At 46.3% G+C, this 18,646-nt stretch overlaps 2 protein-coding genes across 3 annotated transcripts in view; both read left to right on the top strand.

The window, feature by feature from the left end:
- The first annotated feature begins 248 nt into the window (after positions 1-248).
- prrg2 (proline rich Gla (G-carboxyglutamic acid) 2) lies at positions 249-9,372 on the top strand. Of its 2 annotated transcripts, none has more exons than XM_023957869.2 (8): positions 249-394; positions 486-592; positions 673-770; positions 3,944-4,119; positions 5,611-5,644; positions 5,824-5,956; positions 7,342-7,485; positions 9,126-9,372. In XM_023957869.2, exons 2-8 carry the CDS (start codon positions 579-581, stop codon positions 9,217-9,219), a joined length of 693 nt encoding a protein of 230 aa, XP_023813637.1. In that variant the 5' UTR covers positions 249-394; positions 486-578; the 3' UTR covers positions 9,220-9,372. The 2 variants fall into 2 exon arrangements, with proteins under 2 accessions (XP_023813637.1, XP_023813639.1); XM_023957871.2 differs by having other exon boundaries at positions 256-394; positions 500-592.
- Positions 9,373-9,703: 331 nt separating this feature from the next.
- Positions 9,704-18,646, top strand: part of prr12b (proline rich 12b) — a 43,647-nt gene continuing 34,704 nt past the window's right edge. Inside the window, exon 1 of the mRNA XM_011478731.4 lies at positions 9,704-9,971. Coding sequence (XP_011477033.1) covers positions 9,895-9,971 — 77 coding nt within the window. The 5' untranslated portion in view covers positions 9,704-9,894. The remainder of the gene's footprint in view (positions 9,972-18,646) is intronic.

The following is an 18,646-nucleotide window of genomic DNA, read 5'->3' as shown; positions in this document are numbered from 1 at the left end:
AGAATTTCCTCTGATTCCTGGAAAAACTGAACAGGAACATGCATGAGGTGTGGCGCACCTGGCTGATTAAAGCTCAGGCTTTAGTCCCACCCCCACACTGAGTGTGTGGTCATGTGGAGGTGTCATCAGGTCAGCCTGGGTCTGACCTTTCCTTCAGTTTCATAAGGACAAGTCAGAAAACACGTTGGCTCACTCTTCTTTAGACCAAACTGGTCTTGGATCAGCGTCCTGAGCTGGTAGAGAGCCGTCAGTGAAAGCAGCACTCTGGGATGTCAGTCAGCAGATGAAAAGTCCTCCTGGACGTCTCCAGCTCTGGTGGACAGCTGGAACTGGCATGTTTCACCTTTGTAACCGTCCCTGAAGGCAAACAAACAGCCGTGTGCCTCTCATACAGGTTTGTTTCCTGCTTCAGCTGACATGCTGTCAAACCGGTTTGTGGCGTGACGACCGCCTCACTGCTCTCTGCTTCCTGACGCCTCCAACAGAATTCTGGATTCAGTTTCAGGCAGCATCTCCCATGTTTCTGGAGGTCCAGAGGAGTGAGTTGGGCTCCCCCAGGCTGTGACGGTCCGCTCATCATGCTGCTGGCCGGGTGAGTGAGTGCTCTGCCTTCGTGGCTGACGAGCTGCAGAGCTGCTGACTCTCACGGAGCTGCTTCCTTGTTTCTCGCAGCCGTGTTGCTTCAATGACGGCTCCAACGGTGGGGTGGGGTACCGGGCTGCTGCTGCTGCAGATGATCCGCTGCTCCGCCAGCGTCAGGCCCAGATCAGGTAAACCCCTCCTGCCGGCACAGCTGCCCCCCTGAGCCGACCGCAGCATTGGTGGTGGGATGAACTCTCAGGTTGGATACAGATGGGATCATCGGCCCTTAATGTTCTGTTGAGCTCAGCTTCTCCAGAGGTGAACTTGAAGCTGAAACAAACTGACGGAGGAAAAAAAGATCTTCAGCACATTAATGATGAAACAAAGGTCAACCGTCTTCAGCCTGTTGTCTTCTGGCAGAGCGACTCTGGGACATTTTTCACTAAATTGAACTCTAGTTGCGCTAAAATCCACCTGATTCTGTTTTACCTGTTTGACCATTCAACCATTTTCTGAACTCGTTTTATCCTTTATGGCACATGTGTCAAACTAAAGGCCTGGGGGCCAAATGTGGCCCTCCATGTCATTTTATGTGGCCCGTCAGAGCATACAAGTTTTTAATTTTTTGAATAAAAAATAAAAATTGGTGGATATTTATTCATATTTAGGGGGAATCAGACTTGAAATATGGGATTGGGTAACTATACATTAGGACTTAAACACTGTCAATATAATCTAACCTGACAGAATCAACTGTAAAAGGATTTATGCTAAAGTAACAAGCAAACATATGTTTTCTATGCAACTGGAATCGTCACTTTAAAAAGTTATAATAAATAAAAAAATAGTTATTTAACACTAAGGAGTACATTTATTTTCATTACATTTAGTTACATGTATAAGTTATATCTGGCCCTTTGAGGACAGACACTATGCTGATGTGGCCCCCAGTGAAAATGAGTTTGACCCCCCTGCTTAATGGGGTCACTGGCTGCCAGGGCCTAACCTGGCCTCTGCTGGGCGAAGGTTCACCTGTTTGATGTTCTGTGTACATTATTTCTGTTATGCTATGTTTAGGAAACTCTTTTTTATTCGGTTCTATTCTATTGTCCATACATTAACCCAACAAGCATCTCTGACCTCCAAACCAAACAGAGCATCCCATCCAGTGATGAAACACAAATCACATTTGCAACTGGAGAGCATCAAATACACTATATTACCAAAAGTATTGGCTCCCCCATCCAGATGATCAGAATCAGGTGTCCTGATCACCTGTGTTCAAATCAAACACCGTTTTCACAAACATTTGTGACAGAATGGCCGTTCTCAGGTGATCCGTGAATTCCAGCGTGGAACTGTCAGAGGACGCCACTGTGCATCAAATCCAGTTTCCTCTCTCCTAAATCTTCCACAGTCAGCTCTGTCAGAGCAAAGGAAGAGTTTGGGAGCAACAGCAGCTCAGCCTCCAAGTGGTCGACCACTAACCTGATGGGGAGGGGTCAGAGGATGCTGAAGGTCAAAGAGGTCACCCACTTTCTGCACTCAGTTGCTGCAGAGCTCCAGACGTCATGTGACCTTCAGATTACAAGTCCAGCTTCATGGAACTGGTTTCCATGGCGAGCAGCTGCATCCATCCACACATTACCAGGTGAACGCAAAGCGTGGATGCAGCGGTGGAAAGCACGCCGCCACTGGACGCCAGAGCAGCGAGACGCCTTCTCTGGAGACATGGATCACACTTTTCCATCTGGAAATCTGATGGACCAGTCTGGGTTTGGAGGTTGCCAGGACAACGGTACATTTGGGACGCCATTGTGCCGAGTGTAAGGTTTGGTGGAGGAGGTATTATGGTGTGGGCTTGTTTTTTTGCGCTTGACCCTTTAGTTCCAGTGAAAGGAACTCTGAATGCTTCAGGACTCCAAAACATTCTGGACAATTCCATGATCCCAACCTGGAAGGAACAGTTTGGAGCGGCCCTTCCTCTTCCACCATGACTGAGCAGCAGTGACCAAAGGTCAAAGGTCCATGAAGACATGGAGGACAGAGTCTGATGATGAACTGGACAGAGTCCTGACCTGAACCCCATAGAAGACCTTTGGGAGGAATTAGAGCAGAGACTGATCCAGGCCTTCTCCACCAACATCAGTGTGTGACCTCACCAATGACCTTCTGGAGGAACGGTCCAGAATTCCTAGAAACACTCCTGAACCTTGAGGACAGCCTTTCTAGAAGAGTTGGAGCTGGAATCCCTGCTAAAGGTGGAGCCACATCAGACTGAACTCTGTGGGTTAGGAATGGGACGACACTTCAGGTCATCTGTGAGTCAAGGCAGACGAGAAAATACTTTTGGTAATACGGTGTAAATTCTCTTTGATGACATGTCAGAGGAAAGTGTAAAAGATCAGAACAGTGATTCTGCTCTTGACCATTGACTGTATAGGAGAACTGGATCGAGTGAGTGAGTGTGACACCCCCCCCCCCCCCCCCCCCAGAAAATAGTTTATTTCTCAATCTGACCAAATGGAGTCAATTCAGTCGCTGTTTTTCTGCAATATGGAGGCCGTCATTTGAAGGCAGACGATGTCAGAAAACAGTGTTGGGTCTGAAGTCAGTCGTTTCTATGGCAACCACTCTTGCCAATCTGGAGTGAGGCCACACCCCTTCCACTGAAGGGAGACTAGGGACAATGTGTCAATCAGATATTTTAGACATTGGCTGTGAGACCACATGCATTTATTGAGGCATCTGATTGGTCGGTTTACAACTTGAGTAACTTTATCTACAGAAAAAATATCATAAAAAAAAGAGGATTATCAAGAATCTGTTAAAAACTGTCAGATCCAGAATGTTTTTCTAACCAATAGAATGACTGACGAACAGCTGTTTGTTTCTGGGATTTTGGCTTCCTGTTTGGAACACCAGGGGGGAGGGGCCACTCAGTCCAGTTCACTACATACAGTGTTTCTGACACCGAAAACACAACCCAGAATCAGCTGTGTGTGTGTGTGTGTGGGGTCGGTGTGGACCTGTTGATCTCAGGACTCCACATTTCTGACCCGCCGACCCGATTGCTGGAATTCCAGAACATTTCTCTTGACTTTTCTTTCAGTTTTAGGTGGAAGACATGTTTTGTACATTTTTGTGGTGTTGGAGGTCATCTACAGACGTTTCCTGTCATGTTCCAGAACTTACAGAAAATCCATATTTGGAAAACTTTATTCTTATCTTCAGGTTTTTTAAAACAACGAAATCCTCCAGGATGTTCTGGAGTCTGAGCAGATCCTCTGCAGCTCCTCCTGTGGAGCAGCTGCAGGCTGACAGGCGTCCATCTCTTCCTGTGTTCATGCGTGTTTTGCAGAGGAGTCGGTGGTGCTGGATGAACAGTCTGCAGCCTCCTTCCTGTCCCGTCACCTGCTCTACAACAGCTTTGACTTTGAGATGCTGGTGCAGGGCGACCTGGAGAGGGAGTGCAGAGAGGAGATCTGCACATACGAGGAGGCCAGAGAGGTTTTTGAGGACGACACGGTGGGGCTGGTAGGTCCAGCTTTGTATGGGACTAAAGTTCTGGAAAGCAAACTCGTAATCACATACTGACTATGACTTTCTGACGGGCAGCTGGTTAAATCATTCAGACCTGATTCATGTTTGCTTAAGAAACATAAAGAAAACCGTCGTTTCAGGACCACGAGTCACAGTACGACTGCAGCAAAGCATCCTCTAAAGCAGAGGTCTCAACCTCAAAGTCACAGTGGCCAAAATTAAGCAGTAAAGTAAAACCACAGGCCAAAATTACAGATTTATTGAAAAATTTACTGCGACTGATATGTAATGTTGATATTACAAACACAAGAGAAATTCTATTTGAAATAAAAGACACATCAGTGGTATTCTTTTCCTATTTAAATAGCGTATTTCTCTCTCCTTTCAAGTTCCTTTTTAAAGTAAATGTCATCCAATAAAAATCCAGCATTTCAACCATTAACATTCCAGGCCTTGCAGAAGGAAAAGTGCATCAGAAACAGATATATTCAACCTCCGTTTGCTGCTCTGATTTTCTCTGCACATTGGTCTAAGCCACATACCTGCATCTTTTCTGGATGCAGGTTCAGACTCTGAGCCGAGGAAAACCTGGTATTTTAGCAGGAAGGTCTTAAAGCTGCTGTCCATCTTTGCCTTGGACATTTTTATGGGGGGTGAAATTCAGTTGTCCCATGTGACTGGAGCATGGCTGTCACTGACTGCAACGGAAAAAAGGAGCCAACTGTGCGCCAACGTACTAGCAAAGCATTGTGGGAGTTGTAGTATTAGCAGTACCGTATACACCGCGGGCCAGCTCTAATGCACATTTGATATGATCCGGATTATAATTACACTGCAGGCCGAGTTTGACACCTGTGCTCTAAAGAATCTGGCAGCAAAGCATGATGGGATGGAAAGATCTGATGCTTTCATGTCGGAAGTACTGAATTTGGCATCAACATTATTTGTCTAAAGTCTATTCAAACATCCAGAAGCTTTATACATTAAAAGCCTTAAAAACACATTCAAATAAAATAATAATAGTAGAAGAGCAACACAATTAATCTGCTTCTAAATGATTCTCTCCATGCAGAAGAACTCACCGTGTGTTACTTTAGGAGAAGTCAGATATCTGGAGGTCCAGCCTCAGCAGAGCAGCTGCTTCCAGATGAGTGGCGGCCTGAAGCCTGAGGCGGCTCTGAGTCTGAATGAGTCCAATTTTTAGGGGGTTATGAAAAGTACCCAAACTTCTTGGAAGCAAGATCTTTTGTTTACGGTGGAGCCAGATTACCGACTAGCTTGAGAGCAAGAGAAAGATTTGCTAGTTTGTGTGTGCGGGTCCTGCAGTGCAGAGATGAGGGAAACGTGGCGTTTTGGGGGTTTGAGGCTCATCTAAGGTCAAACTTCTTATCTGAATGCAAAGTCCCCAAATGACTGTTGTTCTTCGCAGAAGAGATGAACAGTTTGATTTCTTCCTGCGTTCTAAACTTTCCTTTTTCATTATAGAAAGACTTTTGGGCCGCCTACACCAAAGATCCAAGTAAGTCAGTTATTCCTCCTTTCACCTGCAGACCAGTGTTTGTGACTTAGAGACACGTTCACACATAGAAACTTCACGATGTTAAAGCTCTGCTTTCAGGGAAATCTTCCCGAACTGTCGCTTCCTCACCACAACGGACAGAATACGATGACGACCAAAGGTCCCGTTTGTGTTTGAAGGCAGTCTGTCCAGAGTAGACGTGTCGGGGCTGGTGGCCGGCATCCTGGGGGTGGTTGTGTGCGCCGTCGTTGCCGCAGTTCTGGGAGTCTACTGCTACAAAAACAAGAAAAAGAATGACAGGAGGATGCCCAGGTGAGAGAGGCTTAACCAACACTTCTGGATGATGCATAAGACTGCAGTTCTGCCCTCAGCAGGGACCCCCAGAGTCATTTCAGATTTTAGAGGGTACACGCTCATGAAAAAAAGATGGTAACTCGCCGTCCTTCAGTCTACGCCACTCAATGCATGTTTTTCCATCAAAACTTTCTAGCACTGTTTCAATCAGACCATAAAAAGACAGTTAACCAAACTTACATTACTCCTGGAAACTAGGGATGTTACGATTAATCAACTCAATCGATGAATCCATTTCTGTTCCTACGACCAACCAGATTCTCAGTCTGAGGCAAGATGTTGATGGAATCGACCGAAACCATTAAAAAATCACTTTAAAGGAAATAAATCCAATAAAATTGAACTTGGATTGATGTTCTGTGGGTTTATTTGACTCTAAGGCCAAACCGACCAATCACAGCAACGACACACATGTGATGTCATCAACACGGATCAGTCCATCATTCCAGTCCAATGTGTGGACAGACTGTGAATAAAGTCATGTGACCATCCAGTGTCTAGAATGTTCTAAGAATGTTCCCTTTGGATTCTTTGGATGTGGAAAAACAACAGTGGTGAACTTTAGGAAACTAACATGTGAATGGATTTGACATTCATTCTAGTTTACTTGTTGGTTTGGACACAGATTTCATTTAACTTGATGATCTGGAAGGAATCCAAGAATCTGGAAAACTGTTCAGGAGCAGGAATTTCTGTCTGGAAGTTTGGATGAAGAGGATCTGGATCCACTTTAGGACAGAGGATCTGGATCCCCTTTAGGGCAGAGGATCTGGATCCACTTTAGGACAGAGGATCTGGATCCACTTTAGGTCAGAGGATCTGGATCCACTTTAGGTCAGAGGATCTGGATCCACTTTAGGACAGATGATCTGGATCCACTTTAGGGCAGAGGATCTAGATCCACTTTAGGGCAGAGAACCGCATCGTTCAGAAAGAACTGACATAGACTGTGAATCGGATTGGCAACCAATAGTTATATAAATTGAATCATACAAATCAATCGTTGCCCCCCCCATTCATGACAACCACAGTTGTCATGAATAGTAAATAAAGACATTTGTAACAAAAACATTATTAAATATGTTTATTACTTGAGTAAAATCTGACTTTTTCAAATGGGAGTCAAAGGGAAATCGCACCGATCTGCATCCTGCCCAAACACGGAAACATTTGCTGCTTCCTGGTTTCCTTACCTACAAACACACAGATGTGATTCGGGTAAAAGACTTCTTCAGGCAGTAACCAAGAAGTCCCACATGCCTGTTGCTCTAATGTCTTTAGCGCCACCGTCTGGTCATATGGGTGAGGTGCGACACCTGAGATTTGATTCTGTTCTGCTCCAGAGCTCCTGTGAGGATGGAAGGAGACGGAGGTCCAGTTCCTGAGATGGTGCCGCTGAGTGGCATCATTGCCCCCCCTCTGCCCAGCTACGGTGATGCCCTGCAGAATCCCGGACAACATGATGCCCCCCCACCACCTTATTCAGCGTAAGTGCAGGTTTGATCTTGTTTGTGACTCTCAGCATCGTCATCATCACGGCTAAAGAGGGAAAGCTCTACAGCCACGATGGTGTTTGGCAGAGCAGAGCTCGCCATCAGCACCTCGTCATCAGCGCCTCAGCTCTGCAGCCTCATCCGGGATCAGCATCAGCATCAGGATCCGGATCAGGAGAAAACCGCTGGAACCAACGACACTCCCAAAGACAGTCCATGGAGCTGCTCTGACTTAAAAAACAAAGAATTAACGTCTGCTTCTCAGAGCAAGATTCTGAGTTTGTGAAGCAGACCTGATGTCCTGAAATGATCCAAATAATGAACATTTTCAGACCCAAGATTCAAAACTATGGGTTTGCTTTGTGACCAGAATTCCTGCAACATGTTCCTGCAAGTTCAAGTATGAGTGACTGCAGTTTGGAGCCGTTAACGAGCTGCTGCTGCAGCCGACTGACAGGAAACACGGAGCAACGCGACAGCTGTCAGCTGAAACGGAAAGCAGGTCCAACGCAAAGCGCCTCCTGATGTTCAACCAGCAAACCTGTTAAGAGAATCAAAGACCAGAAAGGGAAAACAATAATGAATGAAATAAAAGACAAAATATGTTTGGGATGAAATTGACTGAAAAAGAAGACCAACCACCAATAAGAGCACGAATTCTTCTCTCTGACAACCCTGTCAAATCAGGAGGTTGTCCGCTGGAGCACAGGCCCCTTTCCACTCAGCCAGAGAAGAAACAAGACGCTGATTCTGCTGCAGACGCTGAAGAACCGCTTCATCCCCCAAAGCTGCAGAGAAAAGGAACCCTAAAGCTGTTGAGCAGAGGGGGAAACGGGAATCTGTTTGCATCTCGAGGATTTGACGAGTGTTACGGCACAGATGGGGGGGTGAAGAAAAATCTCAGTCAGAAAGCCCCCGCTGCTGTGAATCCTGGCTCGGACCCTCACAATAGAAAAACTCGTCTGTCAGGCATCATTAGGATTCACGCAGTAACACAGAGTTTCACTGTGACTCTGTAAGCTGCCTGGGGGGGTTATGCTCCCTGCAGCTGAACAGGGGCAGCTGGGAATGTGAGTCCGGGGGGGGGGGGGGGGTAAGTAAAGGTTGCAGAAAAATCCTCTGGACTTCAAACTTACAAACGCTGCTGGAGAAGCTGAGACGGACGGAGACGGACGGAGAGGATCCAGGAGTTCAGCTTCATGCACAGCAGGGGGGGGCAGTTTACCTGCGGGAGAGGGGCCTCTCAGGTGTGTCTGCATCAACCAGAGATGTGCACAAGATGTGCACAAGTGACCCCCCCCCCCCCCCCAAAAAAAAAGTCAATCATAAAAACAGAGTCAACTCAGTTCGGGTCTTTCAACTCCAAATGTCCTGTTTTCCCGCCAGTCTGTTGATTTCGGACGGAGCTCCGTCACCTGATGGAACGTTCGGGTTCTGTGTTCCGATCTCATTGATCCGGATCAAACGTGGTTGAAACCAAAGCCTGAGAGCAGACGCAGCATCCAGCTGCACAGCTGTCTGCACAGCTGTCTGCGGGATCATTCATCCATCCATGCATCCATTCATTCATTCCTGGGGGGTCGATGGAGCTGCGGGTGGATCACTGACTAAGGCTGTTCCCTCTCTCACCACAGGGGGGCGTCATCAGCGTCTCCTCAGCCGGCAGACCCGCCGCCGGAGCCGACAGCGCCGGCCCCCTCCGTCCGAACAGGGGCCCTTCAGATTTGAGTGAACTTCTCAGTGATGCGCGTGTTTCCCTGCTCGTGCATCCGTCTTTGTTGGAGGGACTGTCAGCGATGTCTGCGCGCGCACACTTGTGTGAATGAAGTGTGTTGCTTGTTGTGTATTTTTGGAGCTAAAATAAAACGTACAGAATGTCAAGTCCTTTCATGTGTCTCAGAAAGCGATTTGTGCGTGTCCACGTGCGTGTTCGCGCGGATCCCCGCAGGATGTCATGACAGCTGATCTCCAAAAATCCAAGCTCCTTCATCCTCCTTCAGGGAGGAGGAGGATGCAGGCCAGCCCGGCACTCCTGCTGAAAATGGCGGCTGCAGAGGCAGACATGTGCGGAGGTGAAGGCGGCGGCGGCGCGGTGTCCGCTCCGCGCGCGAGCCTCCATCACGCATCCGCTCCTCCGCGCGGAGCGTCCGCTCTGCAGCCCATCACTCCAGCACCGGAGACAATAGACGGTGAAAGAGATGGGGAGAGGGGAGGAGGGAGGAGGCGCTCCTGGCTGATGTGACTCCCCCCTCCTCCTCCTCCTCTCACTCCTTCTCCTCCCCATTCCTCCGAGTCCACAGGCTCGTCAAGCAGAGAAATAAACAGAATCGAGCGCTGAGAGGAGAGGACGTTCCTCCCTCCCCTCCCCCCTCACGTATCTGTCCATCTCCATCCCTTTCTTTCATGGACAGGAATTTTCCCGCTGCAGGCTTCGGGGAGCTCGGGGCTGGAGCGGGATGGACCTACGACAGAAAACCCAGGTGAGCCGCCCGCACGGGCTCCGAACAATGCCGCGGAGGGCTGCACGCGCCGCCTGCACGCGCCGCTCCCTCCGCGGACACCAGCCGCAGGTAGAATCGGCCGTTTTGTCAGCCGGAGAGGGGAGGGGTGTGGGGGCCGTCTCTGCGTGAAATGAGTGGAATGCGATGGAAGGTTAACTGTGACACGAACGCGGAGACGGAGCAGCCCGGGGGGGATGGGTTTGAGGAGCCCACTGAGAGGAGAACCCCGCGAGGAGGAGGAGAGGGTCCGCGAGCGCTTTGTCTGCGCGCCACCTTTGTCTCTGTCCCCGTCAGAAGGGGGACAGGTAGGAGCACAGCCCACCGGCGCGGGGCGACGTGTGCGGATCATGCGGGGCTGCAAGACCGCGGCATTCCATCAAACAGGGAATCAAACCCGCGGCCGCCGAGCCGCTCCGCCGCACACCTGTCTGAACTTGGTGTGTGACGTGACAGTCCGGCGCTGACAGCTCGCTCTCACTAAATACCGTCTAGTCACGTGACCGATGCTCAATTAAGCCAGCACCGGAGAGGACGTGAACCCGCGCGTGCAGCGGTATCCGCGTGCTTCGTGTCAGCGACTTCAGAGAGCGGCGGCTCCGCGCGCCCTCACACACCTGCGCGCTTTCCCCGCGAGGCGCGGACGTTTGCCAACAGGCAGCAGCCTGCCAAGAGCTGCGGGACTCCGCAGAGTCCCGCACGAACCACCGACCCGCCGTGCGGCCTCGAGCCCCGCTCCAGTTAGCTTCGGCAGCGGTTGCCTTGACAACCTCATCCGTCTCCGCCAGACGCCTGATGCTCTGCATCCTCCGCGCGCCAACAGAAGAGCCTCGCGGCTGCTCGTCATTCCAGGACAGAGCAGCTCGAGTCCACGGAGACACCGGGGATCACGGAATGCCCGGGTGGACTGTTTGCTGCACGCGGGCTTCACTCATTTGGTTTTTCTGCAGCACATTGACGTGGAATCCAACCAGCAACCTCTCCTTAGGCTCATCTCACGAGGCACACACTGCACAAACTATTTCCTTGATATTATTTTTAAAAATAATAAGACAACATTTCTAAAAAATGTTTTGTATTTTTGGTTTTAATAATATTTTTGACTCAAAATGTTCCAATTAAGTCAACATGAAGACATGGAGTAAAATCTACTTTTAAAACGTCGTTACACTTAAGGAAGACTTGATACGTTTTATTTACATTTATAATCCAATAAATACTCATGTTTTCCTTTTAGAGAAGCTCTAAAATTCATTTTTGATCAAGTTAATGCTTCTGTTAGGACTGACGTGAACTAACTAAGATGTCTTTTATTTTGAAAAGATTTGATCAGTTACAAACTAAAGTCCAAAATAGTTTTAACTCAACAATCACCTGAATTTAGTCAACATTTACAACAATAACACAAAAACAGGGAGAGAATTCAGTTTTTTGGGGAGTTTTGGTGGATCCTGCAGGTTCAGAGCAGAAATGACCCAACGGGTTCTGTGAAAACAGGAACTTCCTTTCTGGTGCACGGCAGAGGGAAACCTTCATGCCGCCTGCAGCGCCTCACTGCAACTTCCTGTGAGGCGCAAAACACCAAAATTATTCAGAACCTTGACTTTCACGGTAGTTTAGTAAAAGATAAACACGCATACATAAAGTGGGATTAGAACAACAGTCCAATGAGCAGCAGCGGATCAATTATCATTAAATGAAACCAACGTGTTTATGAGTTAACAGCGACATGGCGTGTAGACGTGATGAATTACTCTTTGGTCTCACTTTCTGGTCCATAAGGTAGTTCGGACCGGACTAAACCATTCTGTCTAAAGGGGAGGCCAGCCTGCATGTGACCAACAAACTGTTGGGTGTCGCTACTGTCAATCAAAGCGTGAAGGAGGTTCTAATGCACAGATCTCACCTTCACTTTGAACGGTCCAACTTCAAATTAAAGACTAAATACATATTCATAACAAACATCGCATTTTCATGTTTTGGTTCTTTTAGCCGTCTTATCTGTCAGATTTTTGATTGGCTGGCCAACGGCTCCACCTTTGGCACTGAACAACTTCAGAAGTTTCAGGCCGTGCCGACCCAACTCAGACATGAGTTCTGGTTCCAGTAGAACAGCGGTCCGCCTTCAAAACCCCCGTTTATCTAGAAGAGCCCAAATAATTCCTGTGTTAGGTTGAAATGACACGTCCACACGGTGACAGCAAACATCAGATACCATAGAACAAGACTGATTGAGTTTATCAACTATAATTATGAAACAAAGATCATTTATGTGGGAAATATTTACCTGGACTGTTTCACAGAGAGCTCCTACAAAAAAAAAACACCTTGAAGGTAGAATCTGTTTCACATGGTGATACTTTTCTGGAAATCATCCTCCAACCATGGAGATGCACTTCCGGAAGCACAGCGATTCACAAAAGCATCAACTTAAATGATATACTTTTAATTAAAAACATAGGCGAGAAAAAAGCTGGACAAACTGATGTGTTCCCGGATAATCCTACACAGCCCCCCCCCCCTAAAAGACCAGACATCACATGACCACAGCAACAATAATTCACCAAATATGGTTTAGGTTTTTCATTTGTACCTGAATCTTCTGTCACGTGTTTGAGTTAGTTACACACTAATGTAGTATTTTTAAGCCAGAACTTAAAGCCTCACAATAACAGGTTTCTGAAGCTAAATTTACAGAAGCTCGTTTTTAAAAACAACAAACTGAATGCAGATTAAAGAAATTTGATTTTTGCATAAAGTATGAAGCGCAGGTTAATCAAGTAAAAGTAGACGAGACACCAGAAAAGGCTACAAACCTTTTATTACTGCAAGATCTCCAACAGATTCAGTGGAAGCGGCGTCCTGTGTCCTGAACGCGTGCAGAACAAGTCCAGCATAGTTCTGGTGGTTACGGGGTGGGCGTGTCTAACATTTTAGAGTGAATCTATTAAGAAGAATTTTTAGGAAATCAAAATGTGCTGTCATTTAATGCAATCATTTTCAGTGTTAATTTTGAGTTGCAAAAAGGTTTTTCAACCTTTCAGAGAAATGTTTAAGTTATTTCCAGCTCTTTTTCCTACCTGGAAGTAAGACGACTCCATCTCTGAGGCTCCGCCTTTCTCTCCTTGTGGGTGCCGCCCATTTTATGACATTATCCTGGAGTCGGACTCAGCAGCGGGTCTGAGTTTCTCCCACAAAAACAAACATCTGAACTTTTCCAAAGATGGATGTTCATATTGTCCATTTAAAATGAAACCGTCTAGCTCAGGGGTCGGGAACCTTTTTGGCCAAGAGAGCCATAAATGCCACATATTTTGAAATGTAATTTCGAAAGAGCCATACAATAATGTAGCGTCCCTTTCCCACACTGAGGCACGGAGACTTAACCTCTTTTAAAGTTCTTTATTCTGATTACTGCAGACAGCAACAAACGCCGTTCAATTAATTCAGCAACTCCTGAATCTCTCCCGCCGACACGAGAGCGCTTCTACAAACTTTATATTCCCCCCTCCCGCTCCAGCCCTCCCATTTCCCTTATTTGGCCCATAGCTGAACCCCATTGGTCCAAACTACCTAACAACAGGCTGAGCGACAGAACTGAGAGCCAATCAGATCTCTGCTTGACGCGTTCAATGAACTCCAGAACTTTTAACGCGGCCCAACAGCCATCCAACTCAGTCCGCGACAATTTGTTTAAAACTAAATATACAAATGAATGTGTGCATTTGATGTAATTTCAACATTTTTAAAGTACAATAAGTCTGTGGATTCTTTTTTAATAACATTGTTATTCTGTTGCTAATAAATGATGAGTATTTCTCGTGGTAGTTTTGCTGATGGTCTAGTCTGGTTGATACGTGGTGAGTTTCTGCTTCATGCAGGCGTTGAGACTTTAAACGTCATCGTAGGTCTGAATGTTCTGTAGATGTGACAAAGACTGCTCACATGCAGACATGGAGCCAAACACACACTCACACGCTGCAGTGAGTGACGGGCAGCGGGTTTTACGTTTTTACAATCCCAGCGCGATTCACCTGCTGCCGGTCCCCACAACCCCTCACCCCCACCCCCCTGCTTTCTCCCTCACACATCCCGTCCCCGCATCTGCGCGCTCTTTCTCAGAGACGGGAGCACGCACTTTTAGGCACGTCAATTCACAGGTTTCCGGCTGGTACAAACTCTGTGAAATAATAGATGATAGTTAACTGATAGTTTTCTCTCTAAGCACTGTTACTACTGCGCGCTTCTGGCATCGCATCGCGCCCGAGAAGGACTGGTCTAATGAAAAAAAAAACTATAATTAAAGATTTGTCTGCGAGCCACATGTGACCATCAAAAGAGCCATATATGGCTCACGAGCCATAGGTTCCCGACCCCTGGTCTAGCTGATCACCGCTAGCTCCACTGAGAAAGTGGGCGTGTCTGTTAGCTTGGGGGCGGGGCTGCCATCACAGGCTCTTCTTGGAAGGGGCGGTTCCTCACTTTGTGACATCACAATGTGGGAAATCTGTCATGATTCTTCAGGCTAAGCGAACCCAGATGCTGAAACCCAGAGTAAGACAGGTAAGTGGCAGATGAGTAATCGTTTATTGATTCTCCGTGTGAGGCTGAGGTTTGGTCCCGGCGAGGTCCGAATGTGAAGATGGCTTGTGTTGTGGCGTGGCTGGAGGTGTTAACGCGGTCAGCGTACGGCGAGGAGTCTTCCGGTTCACTGGAACGGCTTAACTGATGACCCACACTGGTGTCACTCGTAACGTGGTTTCCTGAGGCAGGAGAATAGGAATTAGGTTGGGTACGTGAGCAAAACAAGATAGAGCATAGCAAGACCAGGCGAGTCACCGTAAGGGTTAACGATCTGGCGTCGGCTTGAGGCGCTGGAGCTCCTTAAGAGCAGAAGTGATGATGAGGAGAGTGACAGCAGCTGGTGGCAATCAGGAGAAGAGTGAAACAGTGCTGGAGGGGGAGGAGTCTGCCAGAGGCACCATGACAAAATCACTCGTTTTTATGGATTGGGAAGGGCTGGTCCTCAGAGAGCAGGTTTTAAGAGGAATACTCAGAAATGGATTAAAATACGACTTTGTGGTTGTTTTTAGTTAGTAATGAACTTTATGATAAACCTAAAAGCACCAAAAGTAGATTTTTGGCCCTTTAATAGTTCAAGAAAAATGTCCTTACTTGTTTTTAGAAATAAATGTACTTCAATAAATGAACCTGGTATCCAACAGCAACCTTTTTGGCTAACCTCATGATCACAGCTGGCTGTAGGTTAGGATCTGTGCGTCTCGTTGTTGTGTGAAATGAACAGTCAGAAGCAGAAGTTCAGATTTGATCAGGAAACCCATTCCATCCTCCGCCTGGGAAGAAAACGCTCAGCCATATTCTCCTGGAGAACTGATGGGCTGACACCTGAAGATGTTTGGATGTGGTTCTGTTCGGGTTCTGCTGGCTGGCCTGCCTCTGACAGGAACCACATGGAACCACAACAGATCCCAGTCTTTAGAAGAAAAATGGACTTTTCCAGATTTTGACTCAAAGCTTAATTGAGCTTTTCAATTCAAAATCCTTAAAGTTTATAAACATTTTCTTCATATTATTATTGCATACAAACTCATTTTGATTGGCTCATAAAAATGTTTGAATTTTAATGTTCTGATTCTTCTGGGATTCTGTAAAAAGGGGGGTTAATGACCCACTCCAATGAAAATGGTGTTTTGGGTGTTTTAAACGTGTCATCATAGCATTTTCATGATGACGGATAATAAGAACATTCAGATTTAAACTGCATTTCTCAGTATTTCTTTATTCAAATATCTGTCAGTCAGATGAAAAAGTGCCGTTGGACGAATCCTGCAGCTGTGATGGGATGTGATGGATTCATAAACGTCGGTGTCTGAGCTGGAATCTGGATCTAAACTGGACGGATGGATAACAACGATACTGCTGCTGTTTTTGTTGCTCTGCTGCTGTTAGCTCGGGGTGTGAGGGGCTGTAAGCTAGAGGGAGAAAGTGTAAACAAAAGGATGATGGGAAATAAAGGCAGGGTCACTCTGCACCAACAGTCAGAGGTGAATTTCTAAAGCAGTGTTTTTCAACCAGTGTGCCACGGTGGGAGATGGTCAAGTGTGCCGTGGGAAATTGCCCTCATTCACTGATCTAAAAACATTTCCCATCTCCAGGATTTCAGCTCTGTGTTCATCCAAACAGGCTCCGATAAAAAACTGAGTAGTTAGGAATATAAAAGATCATAAAAGTATTTTTTCTTTGTGTTTATTTGATTCTATTAAAGACATTTTTGATAAGAATGACAGTACTGCGACTTAGCTGCAGCTTCAGCTGTTTGCGGACAAGTCCCGCCCCTTTAACTGTCTCCACCAATCATTCTTGAAGGCTTAATCACATGTCATCAGTCTGACCAATCAGAAGTGGATCAAGTCTTCACTTCCTTGTTCCAATTTAGCTCAAAAAGTCGCTCAGTTCTAACAGAAATACCATCCAAAGCTCGTCTTTAGCGGCGTAGCTTTCCACAGAATCCGGGATCAGACCGTGGAACAAGAGAACAAAACCATGGAGCTCAGAGACGCTAGTCTTTCTGCCCTTTTGTGGCAGTTTTCACACTACATCTCCCATGATGCATTGGGTTAAAGTGACAGCGCCTCAGCGTACAATGAGTCGTCCTTGTTAAATGTCTTGAAACCACAACGAACACACAGTTTGTAAATTTTCTAACTTAACTTTTATGTCAACTTTTAGAAAAAACAGCTGCAACGTCCTGCTTTTTCTGCCACAATTATCACAAAAATCCACGTGAGATTGCGGGGGGGGGGGGGGGGGTGTAGATCAATACAGACTATGAGTTTCTGCTTTCTCTTTTTTTATTTTTTGGATGCTGGTGTGCCGCGGGATTTTTGTCAAAGGTTAAAGTGTCGCGTGGCTCAAAAAAGGTTGAAAAAAAATGAAAGGACTCCTGCCGCTCTGCAGAAACTATGTCCACATGTTTCATCAAGACCTCTGGGAAAAGTTTGATCATAGATCAAAAGACAATCGGCGAGGAACTTTCACAAAAAAATATATAAAATAGATTAAAACATGACTTTTTTCCGATATTTGCTCCGAAGTTTCTTGGTTCGTTCCCAAACGATCGTCTGTTGCGTCTGTTGTTTGGTTCTGTCCAGATTTGGCCTTTTTTCCTCCACACAAGAGCAGCAACATTTCTCCTTTTATGTTAGCAGGTTGGGCTGTATGGGGTTAGAAACACGGCTGATGACAGCAAACAAAGATTTCTCTTTTCTATAAAGTTATCTGGAACAGGAGTGAACATGACTGCATCCTGATTTTGAGCCTTTGCTTTGGGTAAAGTTAATCAGAAGAGAACTTCTCTGTTTGAACTGAGATAGTTTGCTTTAAGGAGAGCAGGAACTTGGAGGAAACGGGGGATGTGGTGACATTTCGTGTGATGCTCTTAATTCTGACATTCAGCTCCAGAATGGGCTGATATTTCCTGAGAGGCCGTCTGGATTTGAACAGAAAGCTGTCTGCAGGAACAAAGGTGCTCCTTTCAGTTTGGATCTGAGCGGGTCCAACTGTTCTGTTCAGCTGAGAACCCGTTAGAGGACAGCTAAGTGAGAACTCGTGTAAGTAATGGAATCATAACGTTTTTTAAAACGAGAAAAGTAAAGAAACACACGACCTATTGGAGGACTGATCAGAACAATGTTTATTTGGACTCTGCAGAACCAAAAGCTTCATTTTTGGGATGTGTTGAAGTCATAATCATCAATCCTGTAACCATCAACCGGTTTCCATCGTAAATGTTCCGCCACGAAAACCAGCTTTGAGCTTCTTCCTCAGACCTTCCTCTGGATTGAGGCCTGGAGCTTCTCACAGACTTTAATTATGAGTCCGGTCCACCATAATTAAAGTCTTTAGGTCCCTGTAGGTCCACCTAAAGGTTCTGAACCAGGTCCAAGGTTTTTCAACAGCAAAATCTTCATAGTTTGATAGTTCAAACACGTCTTAGTGACTCAAGCTTTTTCTTACATCAGAATTCTCCATAAAGTCATTTTTCTGACCCCGTTGGCCCTTTTTTTGTGCTGATTTTAAGAAAATCTGCCAATGAGTTTGGAAGTTTTGTCGTATTTCTAAAGGGTGCTGTTTATGCTGTGTGACTATAATGATACCGCCATAAACATATACATTGTTTCTTGAAATAGTGCCAAACACTCCTGATCAGATAAAATCAGCCAGACTTCCCCACATTATCATACTCCCACCACATTGGAAATATCCCTGCTGAGACGAGGTTCCTTCCTTCCAGGATCCACCGGTTTGAGTTCGTCCTGATCAGTCTCAGTCTGTGTGTCTTTTTCTGTGACGGGTTGGGGGTGGGGGGGGGGTGTTCATGTAACTGGAAAAGTAAGAAAAGCCAGTGCAGCAGCAGACAACACATCCTGCTCGTTCTTTTTTTATTTCTGTGCCTGGACATTGACTGACTTTTTCTGGGAAATTTTCCAAGGAAGATGATCGTCTTCAAGGCAATAACAAATGTAGTTTTCATCACCTTATGTGTTTTGTTTTTTGATAATCTCAGTCTGAAAAAAGCATCCCAACGTTCAAAACAACATTCTGTTGTTTGCCTGTGAAAAGACAACCGCAGGAAG

This window comes from Oryzias latipes, chromosome 8 (genome assembly GCF_053564925.1).
Source record: "Oryzias latipes strain Hd-rR chromosome 8, Olatipes_Hd-rR_3.1".
Classification (NCBI taxonomy): domain Eukaryota; kingdom Metazoa; phylum Chordata; class Actinopteri; order Beloniformes; family Adrianichthyidae; genus Oryzias; species Oryzias latipes.
This window is presented reverse-complemented; position numbering and strand designations above follow the sequence as displayed.